At 45.4% G+C, this 26,929-nt stretch overlaps 2 protein-coding genes across 10 annotated transcripts in view; one reads left to right on the forward strand and one right to left on the reverse strand.

The window, feature by feature from the left end:
• Nucleotides 1-6,222, reverse strand: part of LUC7L3 (LUC7 like 3 pre-mRNA splicing factor) — a 30,656-nt gene extending 24,434 nt beyond the window's left edge. For 4 of the 7 annotated variants that reach the window (XR_003525208.2, XR_003525207.2, XR_004819685.1 and 1 more), the window contains exon 1: nucleotides 5,973-6,218. Coding sequence is in view for 1 of the 7 variants with exons in the window: in XM_027625351.2 (XP_027481152.1) it covers nucleotides 5,973-6,071 (99 nt within the window). In the remaining 6 variants the exon portion in view is untranslated. Of the gene's footprint in view, nucleotides 1-5,972 lie in introns of all 7 variants that reach the window. The other 3 variants (XR_003525209.2, XM_027625353.2, XM_027625354.1) reach the window with 3 other exon arrangements.
• An 8,308-nt stretch (nucleotides 6,223-14,530) lies between these two features.
• Nucleotides 14,531-26,360, forward strand: ANKRD40 (ankyrin repeat domain 40). 3 transcript variants are annotated; one of them, XM_027626615.2, is made up of 6 exons: nucleotides 14,606-14,744; nucleotides 16,762-16,939; nucleotides 19,977-20,125; nucleotides 20,860-21,228; nucleotides 23,004-23,185; nucleotides 23,876-26,360. In XM_027626615.2, exons 1-6 carry the CDS (start codon nucleotides 14,729-14,731, stop codon nucleotides 24,020-24,022), a joined length of 1,041 nt encoding a protein of 346 aa, XP_027482416.1. In that variant the 5' UTR covers nucleotides 14,606-14,728; the 3' UTR covers nucleotides 24,023-26,360. The 3 variants fall into 3 exon arrangements, with proteins under 3 accessions (XP_027482415.1, XP_027482416.1, XP_027482413.1); XM_027626612.2 differs by having other exon boundaries at nucleotides 14,613-14,744; nucleotides 20,746-21,228; XM_027626614.2 differs by lacking the exon at nucleotides 16,762-16,939 and having other exon boundaries at nucleotides 14,531-14,744; nucleotides 20,746-21,228.
• Nucleotides 26,361-26,929: the final 569 nt, after the last annotated feature.

Genomic DNA, 26,929 nt, shown 5'->3' on the forward strand with positions numbered 1-26,929 from the left:
ACCCAACGTGGGGCTCGAACTCACAACCCGAGATCAAGAGTCACATGCTCTACCAAATGAGCCAGCCAGGCACCCCAACTAAGGTAGATTTACATGTATCCAAGGAAAGATGCCACAACAGAAATGAAAGTTGTTAAATATGTATTTACACATTATGTAATATTACATTAAGCTATCTATAACTTTCACTTGTGTATGTGTATATGTCTGTAAGATATTAGGAAAAAGGCTCAGAAACATACCAATTTTTAAATTTTCTAGAGGGATTTGGCAATGGGGAGGGGAGGCAAGCACAGACTTTCATTATTTCTAAGTTAAATTTTAATTTTTTATAGGAAGCATGTCTCTTTTGGTAAAAAAAAAAATAATTTTAATGGTGCTAAACTCAGAGGGAAAACATAAAATAGTAAAATCAATCCCAATATATTAATGGAATCAATCTTTAAGGGAAAGAAATATTTAATGCAAAGAAGACAACACACACTGGGAGACTTTAGCAAGCATGTAACTCAAAATATGCTGAGACTTCCACCTTAACAAAAACAGTCCTTTTTTTTTTTTTTTTTTTTTTTTTTTTTTTTTTTTTTTAGCATTCAGTATTCGCTCCTTCAAGGCACAGTCAATTCTGGTCATTGATTTAGATCATTTCTGATCACAAAAGTACATTAAGAATACCTTACTGATTTTTGTCTTTCTACACCCACTCGAATCAGTTAAGAGAATTCCCCCTTGAGCTAATCAAATATTTTCAAAGCCATCTGCATTATTTGTTAAACTGCTTTCCCTAAGTCAGTGTATTCCTAGTTGTTTCTCACCCCAACAGTCAGGCCAGCTAGTTATTATTTACAGATAGTAAAGCCCTCAAATCATTAAAGGACATATAAACGTCTTTACAGACAACTATGAGTTTTTTTGGTTTTCTAAGTTACTAACAACCTTGGATACATTTTTGGTTCCATGAGGTAACATGTTCCATTTTATAAACAAATCATAAAAAGAATGTATTTATTCAATTTCTATTTCTGGTCATCTAAATACTCGCATTTAAAATTCATCATGTTGGCAACAATCTGATATTCGATCTGCTTAGAATTGTTTCCCAATGTAATTTTAGTCCCAACTTTTCTTTCTTTTTTTAAGATTTTGTTTGTCAGACCGAGAGAGCGAGAAAGCACAAGCAGAGGGAGTGGCAGGCAAGGGGGAGAAGCAGGCCTCCCCGCTGAGCAAGGCGCCCGACCTGGGACTTGATCCCAGGACTCTGGGATCATGACCTGAGCCAAAGGCAGGTGCTTAATGGACTGAGCCACCCAGGCATCCCTAGTCCCAACTTTTAACAAGGTTTATAAAAACCATTCAAAACCAGATTCCTGCCCACCTATCCACATGTCCCCTTCCCCAACAAAAACAAACAAGGGCTCCAGCTCTAAGATTATTCACAATTTTTCAGGCCTAAGATTTTCTCCAACCCCTAGTAACATGTCTTCTCTCCCATTCCCTCAGGCCAATTCCTACTAATCCTTCAGGTCCCAGTATTTAAGGGCCACTTTAAGAGGCCTTTCCCAAGTACCCCAGTCTAGGTTATTAGATGCTCCTCTCACGTGTGCTTTTCTAGACCCTATACATTTCCTACTGTGGCACGTACCAAATTGTGTTACAAAAGCACGTTTACTCCTTTACATCTGCCACCAGACTGATGGTTCTCTCAGGCCACGTGCCATATCCACACTATTACGGTGCTACATTTTTGTTGAATAAATGAATACAGGAAATTTCCCCAAGTTACAACTAAGAAATGATGAGAAAATTGGGGCACCTGGATGGTGTAGTCCGTTAAGCAGCCGACTCTTGGCTCCCACTCAGGTGGTGATCTCAGGGTCGTGAGATGGAGCCCCGCGACAGGCTCAGCACGGAGTCTGATTAAGACTCTCTCTCCCTCCCCCCAAAATAAATAAATAAATCTTAAAAAAAAAGAGAGAAATGATGAGAAAATTAAGCATATTTCATAAAACAATGAAGCACTATTACTAAAAGTTTCTCCCTCTGTGAAGAAATCAACTCTAATGATACACATTTTTCCCAAAGCAAACAAATACTAAAGAAATACCTTAGTATTTTCAATGTGATGGTAATATTGTGGTTATGCCTTCTTGAAGTCCTTATATTTTAAAGATATATAATGATGTATTTAAAGCTTAAATGATAGAATTACTTCAAAATAAAAGAAAGGATAGGAAACATAGAAGCAGTAATACTGGCAACGTGTTGGTAATGTTGCATTACCTCTTATGTAGAGAATTCACTCTATTTCTGTATATGTTTTGGGAAGAAGCAAACAGCAGTTATGTGCACATACAACACACAGACTGCTGCCAATTTGGAGAAGCCCAACATTTAGCACGTACTACAGAGTAGGACCGGAAATGCCTACATTTCTGACAGAAAAAACATTTTGGTGACACTGAACTAAAACTATCCAGTAAAATACTTAGATATCATGCACTATAAGTACTAATTTTTGTTTCCAAAGTTCACAAATAAAAATGTGATTTTAACTTTTCTTTTCCAAACAGCTTTCAGTGTCAATGAAAATATTTGTTAACATTCTGAAGATTTTAGAAAAGAGCATTTAGTTCAATTCCCTCCATAAATTATTAAACATTCACTGAACAGGGGGCATACCTGAACTTGATAAATGATCAAAGAAATCCCATTTTGGGTATTATTAGAATCAGAGTTAGGCCAACAGTTAAGTAATTTCACTTCTGGGTTCAGATCTACAACGTAAAAATCTCAATTTGGAAATATAAAGTTCCTGTTATAGTATACAAAAGATAATGAAAACTCTAGACCAAAGCTTAAAATCCCCTACAAAAAAAATTTAAAAAATAGGGGGCGGCTGGGTGGCTCAGTCGGTTAAGGGTCCGACTCTTGATTTTAGCTCAGGCCATGATCTTAGGGTTCTGAGATGGAGCTCTGTGCTGTGCTCCATGCTGGGAGTTCTAGAACCTGCTTAAGATTTTCTTCTCTCCCCCTCTGCCCCTCCCCCTTCTCTTAAATAATTAATCAATGGGGAGGGGAGATCCCCTACAATCTTTTCAGATAATTAGAAAGCTATTCATGCCATCTCTAGCAAAGACTGAAATCTCCCCATGTGCACACTAAATGAAAGGTGCTCATGCTAGGCAGTCGCAAATCATATGCTTTCCTCGTCTCTGGTAGTTGTTTAGAATTAACAGAGCAGAGCAAACAAACTGCTTAATGCAAAAATACTAACCTCAAGGAAATGTAAAATATTAATAAACGAGGCAGTAGGATATATGAATGAATGCTTGGAATGGTATTAAAACTAATTTGACTTTAGCTGAAAACTACTTTCTCTCAGATTGAGATAGCAATCTACAAAGAAGTTGGAAATGCTGTAAAACCTCAGTAAGGCACTTTCCAAGATTCAACCGGGATAGTGGTTACACATACACCACTAAAAACAAAGGAAAGGTCGATAATTTACATCACCAATGCATCCTTCACTTAAAAAGGAGCTTCAAGTGCTACTGGTTCACAATTAAAAACCCGACTAATCAGGTGGGTCAAGAAGCTATAGTTCACAAGCTTTACAATTTGTAAGAGGCCATTTAAAGAAAACCCAGATTTCTGGGGCTTTCCCTCAGACCTACAGATCAGAATCTCTTCGGGGGAAGTACAGAAATCTGCATTTAAAACAAATTCCACAGGTCTGTCAGATACAGACATCCAAAAACTACCTTTACCATTAAGGTAAAGTTTCCATTTCAATTGTTAAACAAAAGAACCCCACCCGGCTGAAATAGCTTTTCCCATCTAGTGCAAAGGTAGCAAAGAAAATTTTCCAGATAGAATGGGAATGTAAAAATATTTTGAAATATCAGGTTGCAGTGATCCTGGAACCCTCAGAGTACATGCTGGGGCTGTCCATTTTTTCCAGGATTTTACCACTAACAACCAACAGCATAAGAATATGCAAATAACCCGGAAGTGATGCCGTGAGCTTCCACAGCTTTATTTTACCCCAGAGTAATTCACTCTTATTTAGTAGAAGAGGCCATGTGCTTTGTTCCAGGTCAACACCAACCTTCCCCCCCCCCCCATATGAATCTGAAATACCAGTAACTGACTTTTTCAAATCCCTGGATTCCGAATGAAGTGCAATCTGTCATTAAAGGCATAAAGAATCCTGGTGACAAGCACCGAGAGTTTAAATCAATGAGAAACACTGTAAGTGAAAGATTATAGCTGAGATGACATAAAACCTAAGTTGCAATTCCCAGAGCCCCATTGCTAACTATAAGCCCATGGTATAGAAAGCAATGTGGCAATATACCAGCACCAGGAAAACAAAGTTTCTTCACAACACGTGTTCAAAAACAAGGAGGCAGTAGACTGCTCCAGTTGATAAGCAGGCAATGAAAAGCAATTTTCTCTTTAATCCAAAATACATTATGTCCAAAATGTCCTATTTGCACATCAACTAAATCGTAATGTTTTTTGTGTTTTTTTTGCAAGGCAAGACGGAAAGATTCTTAAGTAGTTTAAGAAAAACTGACTTCACTATGACAAATGCCTAGAAAGAAAGAGGGTCAAAACAAGCGACCAAGTTACTCAGCTTCCTATTTAACAAGCAGGGGAAAAACCGCAATGTCTAGAAGAGAAGAGAAAGAAGAGACAAGGCTTTCAAAAAGCTTCCCCTCTCTTGAGGTCAATGACAAATGTGTGAATCTGACCCCACACAATAAATTCTACCATAACCCTTCATACTACTTTGGAATAAAGCAACACCCCAATACAGCTTTCCACTTACTTGTTAAGATACCGAAAGGACTCATCTAGAACATGCTTATTTTCCTGCATTGCAAAAGAGAAATTTTACTCTGACCAAAGCCTACCTTAAAAAAAAAAAGCGCAACTAACTTTTTTAGAAAGCGTTATTTGTTCAACTATACCTATTTTGATTAGTAACTGCCTTTAAATTATCATGTTGTTTGGTTATAACTGCAAGCTAAGTAAAATTAAAATCTACATCTGTTCTTCAGGTTAAGACCTAACATAACACTGCATGTTCAAAACACTTGAAATAACACTAGTATCTGCAGAGTCAGTTTGATAGGATTGTGGAAAGTGACCAGGACTACAAAGATTAGGTTTAGTTTCGCCACTTAACTTGCCAAGAGACCTTGGGTAGCCTCTCAAGTCTCATCTGTGAAACTGGGGTTGTATTTACCCTTACGCATAAGGTAAAAAGGACCAAATGAGTTTTGTTTTATTCAGGTATAATCAACAGTGTTTTATTAGTTTCAGGTGTACAATATGATTCAACAATTCTATACGTTTCTCAGTGCTCATCAAGATACCTGTACTCTTATCAAAGTCTTTTGTGAAAGAAAAAAACCCTGACAACCATCTACATGAAGGGCTTACTAAAACGTACTGCTATCAAACATATCTGTAAATCATCACGGGAAATCCTACCAAGTTATGACCTCTTAAAATTTTATTTCCTCATATAAGCGTCGAAATTGAACCATTCTTGAAGTAATACAGTGCCACGATTTTTACCACTAACCCTGGCCAGAAATTTCAGTCTAAATACGACGCTCAACCCAAATAACGGAAAAATTTGCCTTTTTCCCTATCTCATAATGAGGTGAAAACTCCAAAGCCTCTAGATGTAATAAAATCCTTTCCCGCGTTTCCCTGCCTTATTAAGGTGCTTTTCAATTCGGCCAAGGGCCCTCTCAGACTTACTCGATACTACAACAACAAAAACAAATCCCTCATCCCCGGACCCGGGCGGGCTCCTCCCTCCCGCCACAGAATCAGACACTCGACCCTGACGCGGCCCGCGCCCCAAATCGCGCCGCGGGCCGGATGGGGCCCAGCCCGCGCCGCTCCCCTCCCCCACGGCACCCGGGCACAGACCCAAGGCCCGCGGGACTTACGCTCTCGTGGTCCCACCGCACGTTGCTGCGCTTCTCGTCCGGGGCGAGGTTTCGGTCCCGGCCCATTAACTCATCCAACAATTGCGCGGCCGAAATCATGGTGCTTTTCTCGGGCTGCTGCTGCCACCAGCCCTGGCACCCGCCAAAGAAAACGCCGGCGACACAGTCGCCAACCCCTTCGGCCCACTCGCAGGCCGAAAAGCCTCCTCTAAAGAGGAGCCGACAAGACAAAATGGCCGCCGCGCGGGCGCCTTCCCATCATGCCGTGCGCGCGCGTGCGCCCGGGGAGACACGCCCAGGTCTGGGAGGTGAGGAAGAGCCGGCTTCCGCCGGCCCGGGGGCGGAGCCTGCCGAGGCTGGGCTCGGATCCAGCCAGCGTCGGGCGGCCCCGCCCTACTCTGAGCTTGACGGAACCGATGGGCACGCGGGTCGGTAACGCTGCACGCTTTCCTGCCCAGGCACCGGTCTTTCCCGAGCTCTTTCACTGGGAGCCTTCGTGTTGAAGCTTGGACTCCTCTCCGAAATGAAGAAGGGGGTAGCGTAACTCCGCACCACGCGGTGCAGTCGGTACCATCTTCCAGTGGAGGAAGCTGAAGATCTGCACTCCCAATTTTGTGTTCCGACCCCCTCCCTGTTCCTAGTCATTTGCGCTCGCCTCCTTTTCTACCCGCCGGTCCTCCCACCCCAATTCCCCTGATTCACTGGGTGGGAAGTCAAGCAGGGAGAGAGAGAACATGGTTTCTACAAGGTCAGGCAGAGTGAGGAGATTTTTTTTTTTAATTATTCGAATTAGTCGAATTTTTTAAAAATTATTCATCTATTCAACAACTGAGTATTTACCGTGTGCCTGGTAAGCCCTTGAAGTTTGAAGCTAAGTCTTTGCTCCCCGAGACCCTGAGGATTATTGAGGGAGACAGTCACTAAAGAAATGAAATGTATCAATATAAATTGTGGTAAAGTTCTCCATCACAATTAAGGGTATGGACTCTAAAGCCAGATCAACCTGGTTTGGTAATCCCCGGCTCTGCCGCTCGGTGCCTTCTTTTTTTTTTTTTTTTAAGATTTTATTTATTTATTTGAGAGAGAGAATGAGAGAGAGAGAGAGAGAGCATGAGAGGGGAGAAGGTCAGAGGGAGAAGCAGACTCCCTGCCGAGCAGGGAGCCCGATGCGGGACTCGATCCTGGGACTCCAGGATCATGACCTGAGCCGGAGGCAGTCGCTTAACCAACTGAGCCACCCAGGCGCCCCAACTCGGTGCCTTCTTTACCCCATCCGAAAAATGGGATTCATGATAACGGTCCTGTTAAAAAGAAATAATAGGCCCCACATTGGAGTCACTGTTGATAAATTAACCTAAGACTTAATATGTAACCTAATTGCAGTTTTAGCCTATCTCAGGAGTAGAATTTAAACCAATAAATCTGGAATTTCCTGATCAGCTCTAGTGAGCTGCATGGTAAGACCCCTGTCTTACCCTGTGGGAAGGTAACCTTGCTTGAAACAGTGCACGCTTACCTTCCTTGTCCCAAGGGCCTTCTACCTATAAAATCCTTCCATTTTGTACAGCTCCTCAGAGCTCCTGTCTACTTGCTGGATGGGATGCTGCCCCATTCATGAATTCTTGTCATACAGCCAATTAGATCTTTAAATTTACTAGTTGAATTTTTTTTTCACGGTCCCCTACCCACAGGATGTTATTGTGAAGGTTAAATGGATTGGTACAATGCAAGACATGTAGAACAGACCCAACACATTTTAAGTTCCATTAATCATTAGCTATTATCATGATACGGGGGAAAAGGAGGTATGGGTTAAGGGAGGCTTTTTTAAAATGGGAAATTAGGATATGTTTAACGTCCGAGGAAGAGGTGGAAGATAAAAGTTGTAAGTTCTTTTTTTTTTTAAGTTTTATTTTTATTTAAATAATCTCTACACCCGGTGTGGGGCTTGAACTCGCAACCCTGAGATCGAGAGTCACATGCTTTGCCAACTGAGGCAGCCAGGGGCCCCAAAAGTTGTAAGTTCTTAAGAAGGTGGTAGTAGATGGGGCTCCTGGGTGGCTCAATCATTAAGTGTCTGCCTTCGGCTCAGGTCATGATCTCAGGGTCCTGGGATCGAGCCCTACATCAGGCTCCCTGCTCGTCGGGAAGCCTGCTTCTCCCTCTCCCACTGCCCCCTGCTTGTGTTCTCTCTCTGTCAAATAAATAAATAAAATCGTTAAAAAAATAAAAAGGTGGTAGTAGATCCTCTCTGTCTGCTAGATGGGATGCTGCCCAATTCACGAATCATTTAATAAAGCTGATGAGATCTTCAAATTTAAAAAAGAAGAAGGATGTGAGGGTGCTCTGTCTGTGACATCTGTCACCGCATTGATCGCCAGGGTTGATTTAGTTGATCTGGCTGGCTAGGCGAGTGTCCCCTACCCCCCTCACCCTCACCACTCCATGTGCATCCCTCTCCCCACCCCCCAAGTTATGCACTTGGTCAAAGAGGACGACCTTCCCTGATAGAGGAGGACCTTGCTTCGGTCAAGGTTATACGAGTAGCTGTGTTCTCCCGCTAGAACCTCCAAACAAGCTCTCAAGGTCCGTTTGTAGGAGAATGTAGGGTAGGTAGTCAAACTTTATTATTATTATTATTTAAGATTTATTTGAGAGAGAGAGTAAGAGCAGGCGATCAGGGGAAGGGGCAGAGGGAGAAGGAGAAGCAGATTCCTGGCAGAGCAGGGAACCCGACTTGGGGCTCGATCCCAGGACCCCGAGATCATGAGCTGAGCCGAAGGCAGACACTTAACCGACTGAGCCATCCAGGTGCCCCAAGCTTTATTACTTTTTTATTTTATTTATTTTTTTAATTACTTTTTTAAAAAGAAAAAGGAGAAGATGGTAATGGTGGTATAGGCTTCAGGGCATATTTGTAGCTATTGGCCTTTGCTACAAGAAAGGACCTTTCTCTACTGAAACAAGAAAGAAAAAAAGACATCAGTTTGTAGATGTAGCAGTGAGATGAAAGAGTTCTCAGCTGATGACTACTCTGCTCAATGAAGCACTTTTTGAAGGTTCACCAGTGCCACTATCACCAAAAAGAGAGAAAACTTACACATCTTGAACTGCAAAGAGTTCTTATAAAACCTGAATGCAAAGTTACAGCTTCTACTCGCTAAAACTTTTAAATCTAATTCCCTCATTCATTCCACAAACGGGTATATGTGCTCCATTCCAGGATCTGTGCTCTGTGCCAAGAACTGGATTAGTGGCTGGGAATGCTAAGACAGTTGTAGAAGACCCTTTTCCCAGGGAACTCCTGATCAATAGAAGACCAAAAAAAAAAAAAAAGGAACAATAACATGAAATGAAAATACTAAATGCCTTTGGATCTTACCCAGTCACACCCTCAGTAAGTCTTATGCTACAACTCTCCTTTCCCTAGACTCTAAGGGCAGACAAAATTCCATGTGCATTACAAGTACAGATAATGGATTCATTCATCTCTCCTACATTAATTCAACAAGCACCAGTATCATCTGCTTCAGACTCTGCTGGACGTCAGAGACTCAGAAATAAAAGTAGTCTTTATTAACATCACAATGTCCAGTTTACCGTTACCTTCTACAGATTATATGAATTGGTTGTTTCCTAATGATGAGAAGAGAAGCGACTTAATCTTAGCAGCCAGCAGTCTCCAGACCCTGTTCCATACATGTCACTAATGGAAAGTATTAATGGACTGAATTGTGTCCCCTCCCCTGTCAAATTCATATGTTGAAATTCTAATCCCCAGTATCTCAGAATGTGCCTATATTTGGAGATAGGGCCTTTAAAGAGGTGATTAATTACCTGGGTGGCTCAGTTGGTTAAGCATCCAACTCTTTGATCTCAGCTCAGATCTTGATCTCTCAAGTCTTAAACTGGGTGTAGAGCCTACTTGAAAAAAAAAGTGATGATTAAGTTGGAATGAGGCTGTTGGGGGATGGAGGGGTGGGCAATCTGATATAACTGGTGTCCTTATAAAGAAAAGGAGATTTGGACACACAGACAGTAGGGAGGCACACACACACAGGGAAGACAGCCATCTGCAAGCCAAAGAGAGAGGCCTCAGGAGAAGCCAAACCTGCTGATACCTTGATCTTGGACTTTTCACTTCCAGAACTATAAGAAAATAAATTTCTGTTGTTTAAACCACCTAATCTGTGGTATTTCGTTATGGCAGCTCTACCGAGCTAATATAGAAAAGAAACCATAGTTATTATGGATCTCCTAACTGCTTCCCAGTTTCCAGCGTGGTCCCCATGACTCCGTCCTCCATCTGCATGCTGCCTCAGTCATCTTGATAAATGTAAATACGGTCGTGTCTCTTTCCTGTTTGAAATCCTTCAATGGCTCCCCATCACCCCCACCCTAAAATTCAAAAGCCACAAGGTCACCCATGATCTGACCTGCCTAACTTTGTCTGCTACTGGTCCCCCACACCCTCTAAGCCCGTTTCCCACCACATTACACTATGTTCCACTACTCCAGGCTTGGGATGCTCTTCAGCAACGACCAGCAACTACCACCCCCATCTTTCTCAGCTCACGGCCCAAGCATCATCAGCTCTATGAAGCCAGCCTGGACCCTCACCGTCCACCTGCCACACACAACTGATCACCCTCTTTCTGTGCCACGATTTTACCTTAAACAAACTTGCATATTTTGGGAGTGGTCACACAATATTGCAAATATGAATCTTTACCTTTAAAATGAAAGTTCTTGGGGCGCCTGGGTGGCTCACTTGATTGAGCATCTGCCTTCGGCTCAGGTCATGATCCCTGGGTCCTGGGATCAAGCCCTGTGTCCGGCTCCTTGCTCAGCGGAGAGTCTGCTTCTCCCTTTCCCTCTGCAACACCCCCCCCCCCCGCAACCGCTCTTGTTCTCTCTCTTGCGCTTTCTTTCTCACGTGTGCTCTCTCTCAATAAATACAATCTTTAAAAATAAATAAATAAATAAATAAATAAATAAATAAAATGAAAGTTCTTTTCGGTCATATGCCATCTCTTATTCATCCCTGTATTCCCAGATTCCCACACAGTATATAATATGTAGGAGGTAGTTTCTCTTCACTCCTAACCCCATGACAGCCTGGCTACCATCCCTATGGGTCCACTGCCACTTCCTTCTCCAAGGTCACCAGCACCACCACCTGTGGCTAAATCCATTCCACACTTTTCAGTCCTTTCTTGCCCTTTCTACAGCATTTGACCCTGTGGGTCATGCTCTTTTCTCCAAATTTTCCCATTCCTTGCTTTTCCTTCTACTGTTCCAGCTGCTTCTCTTCAGTCTCATTTGTGGATTTCTCTTCTGTCCATCGTTAAAACGTTGGGTGTTCTTTAGGGTTCTGTATCTGACTGGCTTCTCTCAGCACTCAACACTCTGTTGGGGCTTTCCCTGCTATTCCCATGACTGCAGCTAGCACCTCTTACTGACGACTACCAAATCCCAATCACCAGCCCAGAACTCCTTTCTAAATGCCACACCCATTGACACAACTCTTTATGGGCATCTCTACTTACACGAAAATCAGAAAAGAAAGCACAGGCTCTGTAGTAAAACTGCTCTAGTTCAAAGCCTTGCTCTATCACTAATTAAGCTGTATGGTGTTGGGCAAGTTACCTCTCTGTGCCTCAGATAGTAATGATGGTTCTACCTTATGGGGTTGTCGTGAGAATTAAATGAGATAATCCGGGTATGGCCCTTAGGGTAGTGCCTGGCAGTGAATAAATGTTGGTAGAAACAGTAATTAAAGATCTTCAGAAGGCTCAACTCAGCAGATTCAAAAGTCAATTCATCGCCATACCTGCAATCTTTTCTTCCTTCTTTGACTTAAATCCCAGTAAATGGCACCATTATCTCCCCAGCCAGAAACCTGGGTGTTTTCCTTTCCTGACCACCGCTGCCTTCCCATTCTATCAGGGGCTCTTCCTTTTTTTTTTTTTTTTTAAAGATTTTATTTATTTATTTGAGAGCGAGAGGAAGAGCAAGCGTGAGAGAGCGGGAGGGTCAGAGGGAGAAGCAAACGCCCTGCTGAGCAGGGAGCCCGCTGCGATGCAGCACTTGATCCTTGGACTCCAGGATCATGACCTGAGCCGAAAGCAGTCGCTTAACCAACTGAGCCACCCAGGTGCCCTCAGGGGCTCTTTCTTGACTCGACTTTGCCATCACATACCTAGGATCTCCTGAGCCTTTCCAATGTCCAGACTTTACACATTCATCCAATCGGTAGAACAATCCTGCAGAGTAGGTGCTATTATTATCACCTCCATTTTGCGGATGCAGAATTTGAGAATTTGAGGCACAGAAAGGTTAAGTAACTCATCTAAGATTATATGAGTGGCAAAAGCTGGGATGCAAATCCATGCAGTCTGCTTTTAATCTTCATGCTCACAAACACTGTGCCATGTGCCCTACTGCTTCTATTGTAATACTTAGCACATTCTATTGTTTGTCTCCTCTCCCCTGCCAGACTGTGTTCTTTGAAATCGGGGACTCTTGATTTGTTTGCAGCAATACCTTCAGTGACTAGAATAGTGCCTGGCAAACAATGCACGCTTAATACACTCAGTGAGTTAGAGACAAAACAAAGTATAAACAAAGAGAGGTAAAAGAATAGCCATCAGATCGCATTCAGTTATGGCCAGGGTTAGAGGTTTTGTTTGTGGAGAAAGTTTTTTCTTTTTTCTTTTCTTTTCTCTTTCTTTCTTTCCTTCTTTTTAATGTGAGGATAACAAGAAGATTGGAGTCAAAGATGAGCAGAGGTTGAGTTTAAGAAGATAATAAGATCCACTGATTTAAGAGTTATTGCAGGGCACATGCTATAATCCTTTTAAGGAAGGATTCACAGACACTACCAATTGTTTTAAAAATGCTTTTTTATTTATTTTTATTTTTTAAAAAAGATTTTATTTACTTATTTGAGCGAGAGAGTGAGAGAGAGAATGAGCAGGAAGAGTGGCAGAGGGAGGAGAAGCAGACTCCCCACTGAGCAGGGAGCCTGATACGGGGCTGATCCCAGGACACTGGGATCATGACCCGAGCAGAAGGCAGATGCTTAACCAACTGGGCCACCCAGGCGCCCCTAGAACTGCTTTTTAAAAAAAGAGGCCACTACCTACTCCCATGTCACTCAAAGTATGTTAAAGGACCCAATTCCAGTGCTGTGCAAGTCAGCTTCGGATGGAGTATCATGCTGGATCTGAGAATTAAAATTTAAATCGGGGACACATAAAAATGTAAGCTCAAGCTGAGTTCCAATTTGCCTTGGGGTCAATTGAAGTGAGCAGTTTATATTCAGCACCACCCGGTGTGCACTGAGTACTGTGTGAATTACTGCGTCATAATAAACAAACAGACATGGGTATTTCTTAAACAGTAGCAAGAAAAATGCTTGCTGTGCAGACCCTGGGCAAGCCCCCAGAGAGGGAAGTGAAAACCCCATGCCTACATTTGTCCCTTCCTATTTCATCTCCTCTCTTTGTTCAGGCCTTCCTCCTTTCCACCCCAGGGTTATTTCCTTAATCCTCCTGACCCCATCTGCAAGGTTCCATCCTGTGCCACTTTGGAAGATCTCTCGGAGACACCTGGGCTCAGCAAAACAGTATTCTGTTTTTCTCCCCCTGGGTAGTAAACCAGTGCCAACCCAGGCTCTGAGCCTGGTTAGGTTGATCAGGCAGGAGTCAGGCAAAATGCTGTGCACATACACACCATAGCTCTCCCCAGAGATCCTAGCATCAGGGCCAAGATAGCGCCACAGCCTCTGTGGTGTTCTTCCTTGCTCTCTTTTATCCTTGCATGGCCTTCATGAAGAGTAATCATGATTTATAAGCAGTAATAAATTACAGTTTAGAGACTCCAGGCACAATATAAATATTTTCCCTGAAAGCCAAGAAATCTCTAAAATGAGATGTAAAACAACAGCGATTGAAATAAATATGCGAACCGGATGGTCCCAAGCACTGTCGAAAGAAGAAAGAACAGCGCAATCTACCTCTGCAATTATGGGCATATAATAGTAGGATCGTTTTCAGCCCGTCTCCCCCACCCTGCTGGGCAAGCGTTGGCTCAGATAAGGAAAAAGAGCCAAACAGACTTGGGTGGTGGTGGTGAAGAAACACCAATTATTTTTGAGGCCTGGTAAACAGCCTGCGCCAGAGGATAAGGCTTTTCTGGCTCTCAGCTATGCTTTCTTCTCTTTGCATGTGTCTGCCCTCCTCCCCTGAAGCCGCCGGGCGGGGAGGTCTAAAAATAGTCCGTGAATCACCGCGGATCACGTCGTGCGGCAGTTACATAAACAGCCAGCCGGGCGCCCGGGCCGAGGGTAGGAACGGAAAATATCTGGGTCAGGGTTGTCACTCCGAATAGGGTCCCCCGGAGTCGGCCCGCGGGAGGCGCGGCCGGGGCGGAGGCTGGGGCCTGCGGCCGGGCGCAGCCGGGGAGCGGCGGGCGGCGGCGGGCGGAAGCAGCAGCCCCGGGCCGGGCGCGAGCAGGCCGGGCGAGCCCCGCGCTCTCCCCATGGCGGGGAGCGGGCCGCGGCGGCGGCGGCGCTGACGGGCCCGGGGCGGGGCGGGCGGGGCAGGCCGGGCGGGGGCCTGGGCCCGAGGGGAAGATGAGCGCTCTCCTAGAGCAGAAGGAGCAGCAGGAGAGGCTGCGGGAGGCCGCGGCCTTGGGGGACATTCGGGAGGTGCAGAAACTGGTGGAGAGCGGGGTGGATGTGAACTCCCAAAATGAGGTCAACGGCTGGTAAGTGGGGAGCGGGGGAGGCCTCGGTCAGAGCAGCCGGCCGGGGCCCGGGGCGCGGGGCGGGCGCCCGCGACCGAGGCCCGGCGCTGCCCGCGGACGCCCGCCAAGGCGTGGCCCGGCGCCGGGGCCTCGGAGGCCTAGCGCTCGCCAGGCCAGCCCGGGCCCCCCCCACCCCCCTCTGCGCCGTGCAGTCGGGAGCGCGGCCTGCCCCAATCCCCGCCCACGTGGGCCTCCCGGGGCAGCGCCCACCCGAGCCCTGGCCCCCCTCCCGCCCCGCCGAGCCCCGCACCCCCTACCCTGGCTCCGCTGGGGCCGGAACCCTGGCGGCTACGAATTGATCACGCAAGCTCGTATGGAGCTCACCCCAGTTAGAGTGTTGAATTATTTTGCCCTAGGAGCTTTTGGAGAACACACCTGTGCAGAGCAAAAAGCATAAGCAACCGAGCAAATACGAATCTTATAAATTAGCAATTTCCCAAGACCGGGGGAAAAAAAATCACTCGCATCACTATTCTGTCTGTTGTCTCACTGCCCCAGTGATTTGCTGCTGCCTACGGCTGCCTGTTGAGGGAAGACTTACTCGTTTATCCCATGGAGTGTTTTTGCTTTATTCATTTACTTTTTTTAAAAGATTTTATTTATTTATTTGACAGAGAGACACAGCGAGAGAGGGAACACAAGCAGGGGGAGTGGGAGAGGGAGAAGCAGGCTTCCTGCCAAGCGGGGCTCGATCCCAGGACCCTGGGATCATGACCGGAGCCAAAGGCAGACGCTTGACGACTGAGCCACCCAGGCGCCCCATGTTTTTTTATTACAATCTTAAATATAGAATTTGAATCAAGACTCTAGATGTCTGCCAGCAGACTGAGCCCTTCCCAATTAAATAGGGAGTCTCATTTTAGCATGTGCTGGTCAAATCTTTAGTGTCAAGTTCCCGAATGTGGTGTTATTCTGTCCTCTTCACACTTACATTTAAATTTTTATTTGATCCAAGGAATGCTTAACCCGCCTGTTTTGCTAGCTTAGACTTAAAGTGAGCTTGGAAAGATTTTATTTTTTAAAATGGAATCATACATTTTGGAACTGAGAGGGACATTGGAGATGGATGGGTCCAACCACAGACTAACCCTAGGTCACACAGCTATTAATATGATAGCTGGGACCACAACCCCAGTGGTTTTCTGACTCCCCCGCAAAGTTATCTGTCTCCTAAAGGAAACAGCCTGGATAGCTGTCCAGAAGGCCAGGAAACAGTAGCTACTGCCTTTCTGTTTTGTTTTTCCTTTAAAAGTGTTTGCAAACAAGCTTCCTGTTCTGTGTGTACCTTCTCTGTGGTTCCACAAGCTGGGACTCACTGTTTTGGCAGTGGGAGGCAGTGTTGTGTAGAAGAAGGAGCCTGGCCTTTCCCGCAGGTTCTTCTCCCTTCCTGCTTTAGCTAATACCACCTTGCCTGAGTCACTTCATTTTCCAGTTGTTTAAAAAGAGTGTTGTGACCACTGAAGGATATGAAGCATAGTATGAATCGCTAACATTTACTGAGTTCGTGACATAAACAAGGCTCTAAGAGCTTTGCCTCATTATCTCCTTCACAACTACTCCAGAACGTCGATGTTCCTCTCTCTGTTTTACAGATGAGGAAACTGAGGCCCAGCCAGATTAAGTAATTTTCCCCAAGGTCATAGAATTTACTAGAAAGGAAGCCAGCATCTGACTCCAGACCCTACTTTCCTAACTATGATGCCTGCCCCAAAGTAGGCTCGGTCTATAGTAGTTGAATCTGAAGCAACATGAAGAGGCTGCTCATCAATCAGGGAGGCTGTCTATTAGGCACCTCATGTTGGAGGTTCAAGGTTGCATTCCTGATCTCCCCTCATCCCCCAGGCCTGCTCCTCTGAGTCCTACTCAGCTTGGCGTCTGAGGTGCTCAGGCCAGAACTCTTGGTGCCCTCCTTGCCTCCTGTCTTTCCCTCATATTCCACATCCGGCCAGTCGGCTAATTCTGCCGACTTTACCTACAGCTGTGGTCAGAATCGGACCACTTCTCAGTAGCTCTACCTCTACACCTCTGGTACCCAGCCACCATCATCCTGTTGCCCGGATTCTCGCTGCAGCCCCCCAGCTCGTCTCCTTGCTTCCATCCTTAATACCCTGCAGTCTTTTCTCGGCGCAGCAGCCAAAGGGATCCTGTTGTAAAAAGTAAGTCGTAAGTCGGATCGTTTCACTCTGCTCAGAACACTCTGATGGCCACCATCCCACTCTGAGTAAAAGCCTGTGGTCCTAGAGTTTCTACTTCCTGTCTGCACCGTCCTCTCTCCTTACCTCTATGCCTCATCTCTGGATTTGCCCCCTTGCTCCCCTGGCCTGCTGGCTTTTCCTGAAACACCAGGCACGGCCCTGATGCAAGGCCTTTGTGTTTTTTCTTCCAAGTCTACTCCAGAACATCGATGTTCTTCTCTCCATTTTACAGATGAGGAAACTGAGGCCCAGTAAGATTAAGTAATTTGTGCTTTTGCTCCCTCGCCTCCTTCAGGTATTAGCGTAGATGCCACCTCGGTGACCCTCTCCTGGGCCCTCGATTTAAAATGGCACCTTGCCCCTCCCCTGCCTCTGGCACTCCCTAGTCCCTTCCCTTGTTTTATCATCCCTGTAACGCTTCACCACCACCTAGGGTACTGTTTGGCTCATTTATTTGCTGACTGCCTCTATTTCCTTTTCTGGAAAATGGGGGGAATGTTGATAACAGCACTTAACTCATGGGTTGTTCAGAGATCGAATGAGTTAATACACGAGAAGACTTTAGAACAGTGTCCCCCCATGTAAAAAGCATTATATCTGTGTTAACTATTGTTTTCTTCTTATTAAGCAGTGTGCTGGGTAATGGATATAAATCTTACCCTCAAGAAACGTAGTCTCTAGCATAGAAAAGCAGAATGATTACTGCTTTCAATTTGTAGTTGCTCAATAACTACAATTTCAGCACGGATGAATGATGGCCAGTGCTTCTGGTCTGAAATACTTCCCCGGACTAACCAGATATTCTCACTGCAAATTTAAAGCCTAAAGAGTTGAAGTTCAGAGATAGAGTTCCCACATCAATTGTAATTCAAGCATGTGCATACCCCTTGGCTTTAAGGAACAAGTATAATGGCTTGTGAAGAAGTTGAAAATACTCCCTGGCTGAGTTATGGCTGTCCAGAGCCACACAGGTCTGGGCTGTAAATGATTATCACTCAGGGCACGGGGTTGTGGGGACCATGCCATGTTGACTTAACCCCACATTACATGGTGATGCTTTAGCTAGTTGGTTTTCCCGGAGTGTCTCAGACCCACTGGCAGTAAATTAGCTTCTTCAGTCTCAAGCTTGTCATGAACAAGTGATTTACTACCAGCAAGTGAGTACTTTATTTCCAAAAGGGAACATATTTTTCTCATCATGCTCCATTCATTTTTGAATGCTTGCTTATCATTATAATTATTCACTTTTCAAGCCTGTGCCATAGATACACACACACACACACACACACACACACACACTCAGCTGCAATTTGCCCACAATCAAGGATGTGTTGGATCCTTCCACTCTGAGCAATGTTCACCTTGTTCTTGGTTCATTTGTTTGGTGATTAAGTACCTGTATGTCCAAGCAGACACTTCCTTATCTTCATGAGCTTATGTTTCAGGAGCCGAGATCGAGCCTCTTCCTTATTTCTCCCAAATTGACAATCTTTTCTTCATAGAGAGTATCTTAAAAGTACCCAGATAATCTAATTCTAATGAATAATAGTGCAGGATATCACTCTGAAATATCAGTGGAGTGGCTCCCAGCCAGCCAGACAAGCTCGCTTTCTGTAAGTCAGAAATATTTAGGAGGCCAGGGCAAAGCAACGTCTCCCTTGAACCAAAGGAACTTTCTGGATAGTTACACTTCCAGGTTAGTGACCTACCCCTCAGTACTGAACATATTGTTCTGTTCTTTACCATATTGTATTTGGCTATAAGCTCTGAAGATATTTACCTCTGTTCCATTAGAGAATTGGTGATTGAGGACATTTCAGAACGGAGAGGAAAAAATATTTTCCTTCTTTAATATCAGTCAGCTTTGGCAACTGGGGATGAATTTAGTTACTCTGAATCCTTTCATTTCTGTTAAGATGGAGTTTTTAACCAGCATGCTAATTATATTTCTATGCAGTGTTAAAATAATAACCCTTCAGAGTATGCATAATCCTCTTCTATATGTACAATGGTAAATAATCAGTTTTACTTAAATGAGTCTAATATGTTAGAAGAGTTTGTTCTTGAAAATTTTGGTCGTTGGTGTACATTTTTAAAGTGCCTTAGGAATTAAAGTGTGCAGCGCTGTACGTTTAAGCAGATGAGCCTTATGGAGAGAACTAGAGAAGCCAACTTTTTAAGAAATGGAAATTCAAAACCGTGTGTGTGTGTGTGTGTGTGTGTGTGTGTGTGTGTGTGTGTGTGTGTGAGAAGGAAGGAAAAGGAAAAGAGGGAGCAGCTGAGATTCAGCTGGGAATATCTATAGCAATAATAATTTTAGCAGCAGAGCTGTAGATGATTATTAGCCTGATAATATTTAATCTTCATGTGTCATTTAGTGCATATGAAGCAAGTTGCCATTACCCCTGAAAAGGAATGTGGCACTATAAAAACATTTTAAAGAGACTGGGACAATCTAATGAGCATTACTGATGGAAGACCACTCAGCAGTACCATTAGAGTTAGCCAGCCAGCCAGCTTCGTGGAAGACATTGAAATGAAAGCCCCTAGAATAAATTGGTTTTTCCCAAGGGCCCATAATGAAATTTAGAAATAAATTTCAAGCATACTAAACATTTTGATCACCTGCTTTCTGAAAAGGAAAGTTGAGGTTGCCAGCCTGGCTTCCTTGTTCTAGGCTGAACTTTTTTTTTTTTTTTTTAAGATTTTATTTATTTATTTGACAGAGACACAGAGAAAGAGGGAACACAAGCAGGGGGAGTGGGAGAGGGAGAAGCAGGCTTCTCGCTGAGCAGGGAGCCCGATGCAGGCTCGGTCCCAGGACCCTGGGATCATGACCTGAGCCGAAGTCAGACGCTTAACGACTGAGCCACCCAGGTGCCCCATCTAGCTGAACTCTTAATGGGCTTGCATATATTTCTTGATTAGCATGTGGAATTTGAAATCCCAAACTACCTCTCCTCTTTTAACTCACTCTTTTTTCCTTTTCTTGGGACAGGACCTGTTTACACTGGGCATGTAAGCGCAATCATGGTCAGGTGGTCTCTTACTTATTACAATCAGGAGCTGACAAAGAAATTCTTACGACAAAAGGAGAAATGCCAGTGCAATTGACATCAAGGAGGGAAATCAGGAAGATCATGGGAGGTGAGTCTGTGTTTGGGGGCAACCTTTGATTTTGTCAAACTAAATTGAGACTTGTGGGGTTATTGGCCACATTCTTGATGTCAGTCAAACCACAAATCTGTTTTTAAAAGCAAAGGTAATATTACTGTGCCAAGATAGTAATTCCACGTGGTTTCCAGACAAGTCGGCATTATCAGGTTTTATTTTTTAAAATTTATTATTTATTTATTTTTATTTTTTTTTTAAGATTTTATTTATTCATTTGAGACAAAGAGATAGAGAGAGCATGAGCAGGAGAGAGGCAGAGGGAGAGGGAGAAGCAGGCTCTCCGCTGAGCCAGGAGCCAGACATGGGGCTCCATCCCAGGACCCTGGGATCATGACCTGAGCTGAAGGCAGACTCTTAACCACCTGAGCCACCCAGGCGCCCCCAGGTTTTATTTTTTTAATCTGTAAAATTTAAGGTGATAAAAATGGTGATCATAAACCTAATGAAACGCTCTTTGCTCTTCTGATTGGAAGAGGCAGTGAACACTGAACAAAATATGTCACATACCAAAGGACACTAGCTTTCACAAGACACTCTCTTCCTGGTGATTTTTAAAGGGCTGTGTAAATGTTATTCGTTTTCTTCTTTGTAAGTGGAAGAAGATGATGGTGCCGACAGCCTCCCCCAGCTGAAGAAGGAGTCAGAACTGCCCTTTGTTCCCAACTATTTGGCCAACCCAGCCTTCCCTTTCATCTACACCCCTGCGGCAGAGGATCCAGGCCAGCTACAGAACGGGGGCCCCTCCACACCTCCGGCATCGCCCCCTGCGGATGGCTCTCCTCCCTTGCTCCCTACGGAGGAGCCTCCCCTGGCTGGGGCCTTTCCACGGGACCACACCTCTTTGGCATTGGTTCAGAACCGGGACGTGTCTGCCCCCTCTGCCATTCTCCGAACACCAGAAAGCACAAAACCAGGTCCTGTCTGTCAGCCGCCAGTGAGTCAGAGCCGCTCACTGCTCTCTTCTGTCCCGCCCAAGCCACCAGTGTCTCTGGAGCCTCAAAATGGGACATATGCAGGACCAACGCCAGCATTCCAGCCGTTCTTCTTCACGGGGGCATTTCCATTTAATATGCAAGGTAAGCCTGCAGTGGGAAGCAGCTGCCACTGCAGGGCAACCTGTGTCCAGGGGTCAAGTGATGCCCTTCCTGGTTGTGGGGGCGTGGAGGGGTGCGATGGGGGGTGCGGAGAGGGGTAGGGTGGGCGCGCAGGCTTTATGTGTGTATTGAGACTCTAATCACAGACTTAGGGAAATTTTGCCAGACTAGTATAAGGAGCTGTCTTTACTCAGATTCACGAATTTTTACCTTCTGCCCTTTTGAAATAGTTAAGTGTGTATTTTCCAAGAACAAGGATGGTCTCTTACATAACCACAGTCCAGTGATCACGTTTAGGAAATGGAACCTTACTATAATACCATTTTCTAATCCGGGCCATATTTAGATGTTGTCAGTTATCTCCCTGGTACCCTCTGCAGCTCTGTGCGCTCCTTCTACCCTGCTCCCATGCCCCCCCGCCCCCCCGCCCGGGGTCACCCGTCGCGTTTGGTTATCCTATGTTTCCGTTTTCCTTTCACCCGGAAGGTTCCTCAGCCTTTCTCTTATCATTTTGGACCTCAATAGTTTTGAAGAGTCCAGGCCAGGTATCGTGTAGAATGTGATCCCCCACCTTTCTCTACATACTAGTTGCTATTCTGCTGTAAAGAAGGACCTTCCCTTCTCCTCCATACTTTATATCAGTATGAATTCGTAGATTCTTTACATTAGGTTATAATTCATTACTGTCATCATCTTGATGTTCAAATTACACCAGTCCAGAGGAGCCCCTTCAAGCCAGTTCTCGTGTCACTTGGACATGTCCCATCATTCTTGGAGCGTGTCCTTACTTTCTGGGGCTGCAAGAAGGTCCAGGCTCCCAGTGTAATGTTCCCGGCCCCAGCCCCGGAGGCAGCCGTTTCTCCAAGTTCTCCTGGTTCTTTCTGGCGGAGAGTGGTGGTCAGACACAGGGCTGTGGACACTGCGTACACTTAAGACTCCAGCTGTGTCATACCTTCTAGGTCTGCATGGAGGACAGAGCCAGGAAAAATATATTTAGGTGCTGATAACCTTGGCCTTGGAGTGCCATGAAGGATTCATATGTAAGGAGCAAAGCAGAACCCCCAAACCCACATCGGTGCTTGGCGTGGGCCATCTTGGCAGCCAGGCTCAGAATTTAGGGGCAGACGGCTCAGATCCCAGACCCTTGAATAATAGCGGTTATTTACGCCCAAAGCCCAGACTCCTCCCGTGCTGAGGTATACTGCGTTCAGATCACAGTTAGACTGTCTTTTTTTCTTAGTAGCTTATCTTTCTGCTGTCGCACTGTGTTTATTACAAGGAATTTCATCATTCACAGATACCTTTCGATTCATAGATTCACAGTTATTAAGTCCTTTTGGAGTCACACCCATCCCATACCTTGCCTGTGCCTTCCTTTCATCTCTCTTCCCCTGCCCTGCTCGTGTGTGGTTTGATACCCAAACCCGCTCATATACCTTGACCTCCTCAGCTCCAGCAGCAGAAGTAAATCGTCCTTCTGCACACTGGATGGTTGTCTCTCCCGACACACCTCCCTTTTACTTTGTGAACCCCCGTCTTCGATGTAGGGAAGACAGTGCAGGAAAGTGTCAGCAGGGCCAGCAGTGGGGCTGAGCTAACGCTGCTGACAGGGCGGGTTTTCTTGGGGGCGGGGAGGACCGTGCAGGCCTTTGGCACAGGGCATGATTATGTAGACCGGTCTTCTGGAAAAGATCTTAAATTACATCGGCTGCCGGTGCAGGCCCCATCCATTAACGTTTCTCCCTCTTTATTTCTAGAGCTGGTACTCAAGGTGAGGATTCAGAACCCATCTCTTCGAGAAAATGATTTCATCGAGATTGAACTGGACCGACAGGAGCTCACCTATCAAGAATTGCTCAGAGTGAGTTGCTGTGAGCTGGGTGTGGATCCAGATCAAGTGGAGAAGATCAGAAAGTTACCCAATACTCTGGTGAGAAAGGTAAGAAAGGTCGGCTAAGCATGAGTGGTTGGCGGCTTTTTGCATTTGGAAAATACGCAGCTTTCTCCTTGGCTGTATGAGTCATAGTAGAGAACCGAAAAGAGACTAGAAAAAGGAGCAAAGGGTGGTTTTCCAGACATTGTCATTGAGCTTTCTTCCCTCTACTGCGTCTACAGGGACATGACATTTTTGAAATTTGTAGGATACCAGAGAGAATGTTCTGAATTACCAGTCACATGTACCTATTTTTGGTTGTTTGTGTAGTGATATGTAAGGATCACGTCAGTGTAGTATCAGATACGGCCTGTGTTAAGAACCAGGTTAAATGATAGGGCAAATCCGCATGGATACGTGTGTGGTCCTCCCAGCATCCGTGGCTTCTCAGGGCACCTGGGGAGAATGGATCTGAGTAGCCTCTCGCTTCAGGGGGTGCTCATCCTGGAGCAGCTGCTGTTAAGGGCTTCCTTCCGCCTCTGTGCCAACCCCGCTCACGCCCCGGGGGACTGCCCTGCACTGTCACTCCGACAGCCTGCCACCGGGGTCTTCCTCCTCTCTTCCTCCTCCTCCTGCTTCTCCTCCTCCTTTTTCTTCCTTGCCTTAAAATGAGCTGAGATACTGGTATGGACACAACACACCAAACATATAGAGACAAGTTACTTCCCTTAATGCATTCGATCTGTTTTGTTTTAGGACAAAGACGTTGCTCGACTCCAAGACTTCCAGGAGCTGGAACTGGTTCTAATGATAAGTGAGAACAATTTTCTGTTCAGAAATGCTGCATCCACACTGACTGAAAGACCTTGCTACAACAGGAGAGCTTCCAAACTGACTTACTAATGCAGCAGGGACTTTTATTGCTGAGTGTTGTGACAGTGCGCATCCCCTCTGGGCCAAGGACAAGCCATGGATCGAAATGCCTTGGGCGCCACCGTGTAGTATACACTAACATCGTTCTGCCAAGGTAGGAAGCCCCTGACCCCCCCCCCCCCCCCCAGCAGCGGTGCCACTCTTCCAAGCCTCTTGGTGCACAATAAACCTATTGCTTGAAGCTGTGAACAGCTGAGAAGTGGTCTGGAGAGGCAGAAGCCGGCCGTTCTGTGTTCGTGTGCCCCATGTCAGTGAGCTGTCCAAGCAGACGCGGAGAGTGCGGAGCCTGTTTGCAGCCACTCCTGCGGGTGGTGCACCTGCAGGGCGGACATGCTCTCTTGGTGTCGCCTGCTCCCGCCCCCCCCCCCCACCTCTCCTGAAGCAGGAGCTGGTGACAGAGGAAATTGGGGAAAGCACAGGTACTGGGCAAAAGAATTTTAGTGTGACTAGTGGCTGTGAGGTTTCACATACCATATTTATAAATGTTACTCAGGTTCAAAGTATTTAAGAATACAGTTACCTAGTTGTAAGTATGCTGTTAACCAAAAGAGCTGCCCCTCCTCCCCCCTTTCTCTTTTGTGAGCCCCCAAGCCTGCTTCTGTCTCTAGTCCGCCATTGCCTGGACAGTCATTGCTGCATTAACTCTGTGGCCACTAGAGGGCTCTCTGATGCCTTCCAAAAGAGCAACGCTTTTTTTTTGTTTTCTTGCTTTTTTTTTTTTCCACACTTTTTAAATCTCCGAAGCGATTCCTGTCCTCTCCATGTTTAATTGCACCGTCTGAGAAGAGCACAAACATTGCCGGCCCGTGTTCTCCACTTTCATTTCCCACTAGAAATGAAAAGCAATTTTTGAAACCGAATCTGTTGCTATTTTAAAGGTTATCGTGGGAAACTGAGCTAAAGGAGTTAGCATCTTTATTTTTGTATCAAAGATAAGGGTTATTTTGAAATTATTAGGATTTTTACACAACTCTGAAATCTGTTGCTTTTTGTATAAACAAATTGTTTGATCCTAGGGCTCCCCGACTACCACCACCAGTCCACTTAACAAAGCCAGTTGTGAGTTTCCCAGGCTTTGTTCTGGAAGACACTGATTAAACTCTTGAGCATGGCATACAAATGTTTTTAAAGAGCGCATTCAAGAATTCTTTTCCTTTCCTTCCGTGTCATTAATGTTCAAAGAGCCACTGTCTTGTTGAGACAAACAGCGTAACTTTAGAAATAAGAACGAGCACACTTAGACAAACAGGAGGGCAGGGGTTTGAAGCTGGCTGTTGAAGAGCGTCCCTGCTGTCTTAAGAAGCTTTTTCCCCATAGTGCCTATAGTTTCCAAAGAAACTGAACTTCCTAACTGTGTTAATTTTATTGGAACACTGCGACGACTGAGCGAGAACATGCAGAAGCTGTCAGTGGAAGAGAGTGTTGTGCTGAGCTAATGGTCTCCTGCTGCTGCTTGGTGCTGAGCTGAGGTTGAGGTGTTTTCAAGGCCAGCTTCATGGGGTCACTCCGTTTGGTGACTTAACCGTCTCCCACCAGTTATTGATGGTGACTTACTCATCCTTGTACAGTGTTTGCATCACTGAGTAAAGGTTACTTATTATCCCTTCTCTGAAGTGCTTGAAAGGAAACCTCCCTATGTTTCAACCAATCAGAAGCTAGTTTACCTAGACCTACTAACCTTTTTTCCTTCCCTTTGGGAAAAGTTACAATTTACTGATAACACGAAGGCTAGTTGTATCCCGGAGGAAGTAAGTCCAGTATTAATTTTTGTCTAAATCACTGGGGTAAAAACTCTTCTAGCCATCTAGATCAATTAGAGACTCAGAGGCAGTGGAGGTCCCCAGCCCGGAGGTGGCCTATGGAGGAGTCGCTCCAGGGCATTCCCCTGCCCCCGCCCCCGGCTTAGAGACGGAAGTTATAGGTGGAGGTTGGAGCGGACGCTCGGGCGAGGGAGGGGCTGGGCATCTCAGGGGAGGGCTGAGCCCTCCATGGGCCTCTCTTCTCCTTTCTCAAGTCTTCTGTAGTCAACTGACTCCTGCATCTGGCGGTGGGATGAGCCCGCACAGTTGATGGTAGGTGAGTTTAAAGTCTTAATCTATGCATTCAGAGAAATATTTTTATATGCTTTGTGTAATTTATAACAAGGACTTTTTTTTTTAGCTTTGTTAACTGTGAATTCACCCCTCCTCCACTGCATATTTAAAGCATGTGTTCACACGGTGTGTAAACATTCACTGAAGACTTTTTTCTTTGTGCATTGCCGACTGTTCAGACATAACGAGTATTATTAAAATCAAATATTAACGGACTGAGCCCATCTTCTTTCGTTTTGGCCTCCTAAGCAGCACGGCACTTCTAATCCCAGGGGGTTCAAGTTCCTGGACGGTCCTAGGGACACAATGCTCCGGAGGAAAAATAGCAGGGAATGTCCTCCCGACCTGAGCCGCCTCCCTCCTGCAGCTGCTGCCCATGGCCTGTCAGTGGCACCTGGAGACATATTTTGTGCAGTGCCTTTCCTCCCGGTTCACAGCAGTGAGCTTCATCTCCTTGGAGTTGCTGAGCCAGCTAGATGGAGGTCATCCTCTATTAACCGCAGCTTTTGATTATCCTATTTACTTTATACAACTGAGCCTCTCCTTTGGGCTGTCAGCACCTGTCAGGGCCTCAGTGAGCTCAGAAAGCAAACTCCCAAGGCAGGAGAGGAAATACAGCCTCACACCGTCAGATCTTTAGCTGAGCACGCTGCTGAGTGAATCTGCGTTTCTGTTAGTTTAGGGTGGCTGCAGCCTCACAGAGCAGACGTCATGCCAAATTGGCCTAATAAATCAGGGAGCACAGTAGAGACCTTTTCTTAGCACCAAGGAGAGGCAGAATAAT

The sequence above is a fragment of the Zalophus californianus genome, chromosome 16, assembly GCF_009762305.2.
Source record: "Zalophus californianus isolate mZalCal1 chromosome 16, mZalCal1.pri.v2, whole genome shotgun sequence".
NCBI lineage: Eukaryota > Metazoa > Chordata > Mammalia > Carnivora > Otariidae > Zalophus > Zalophus californianus.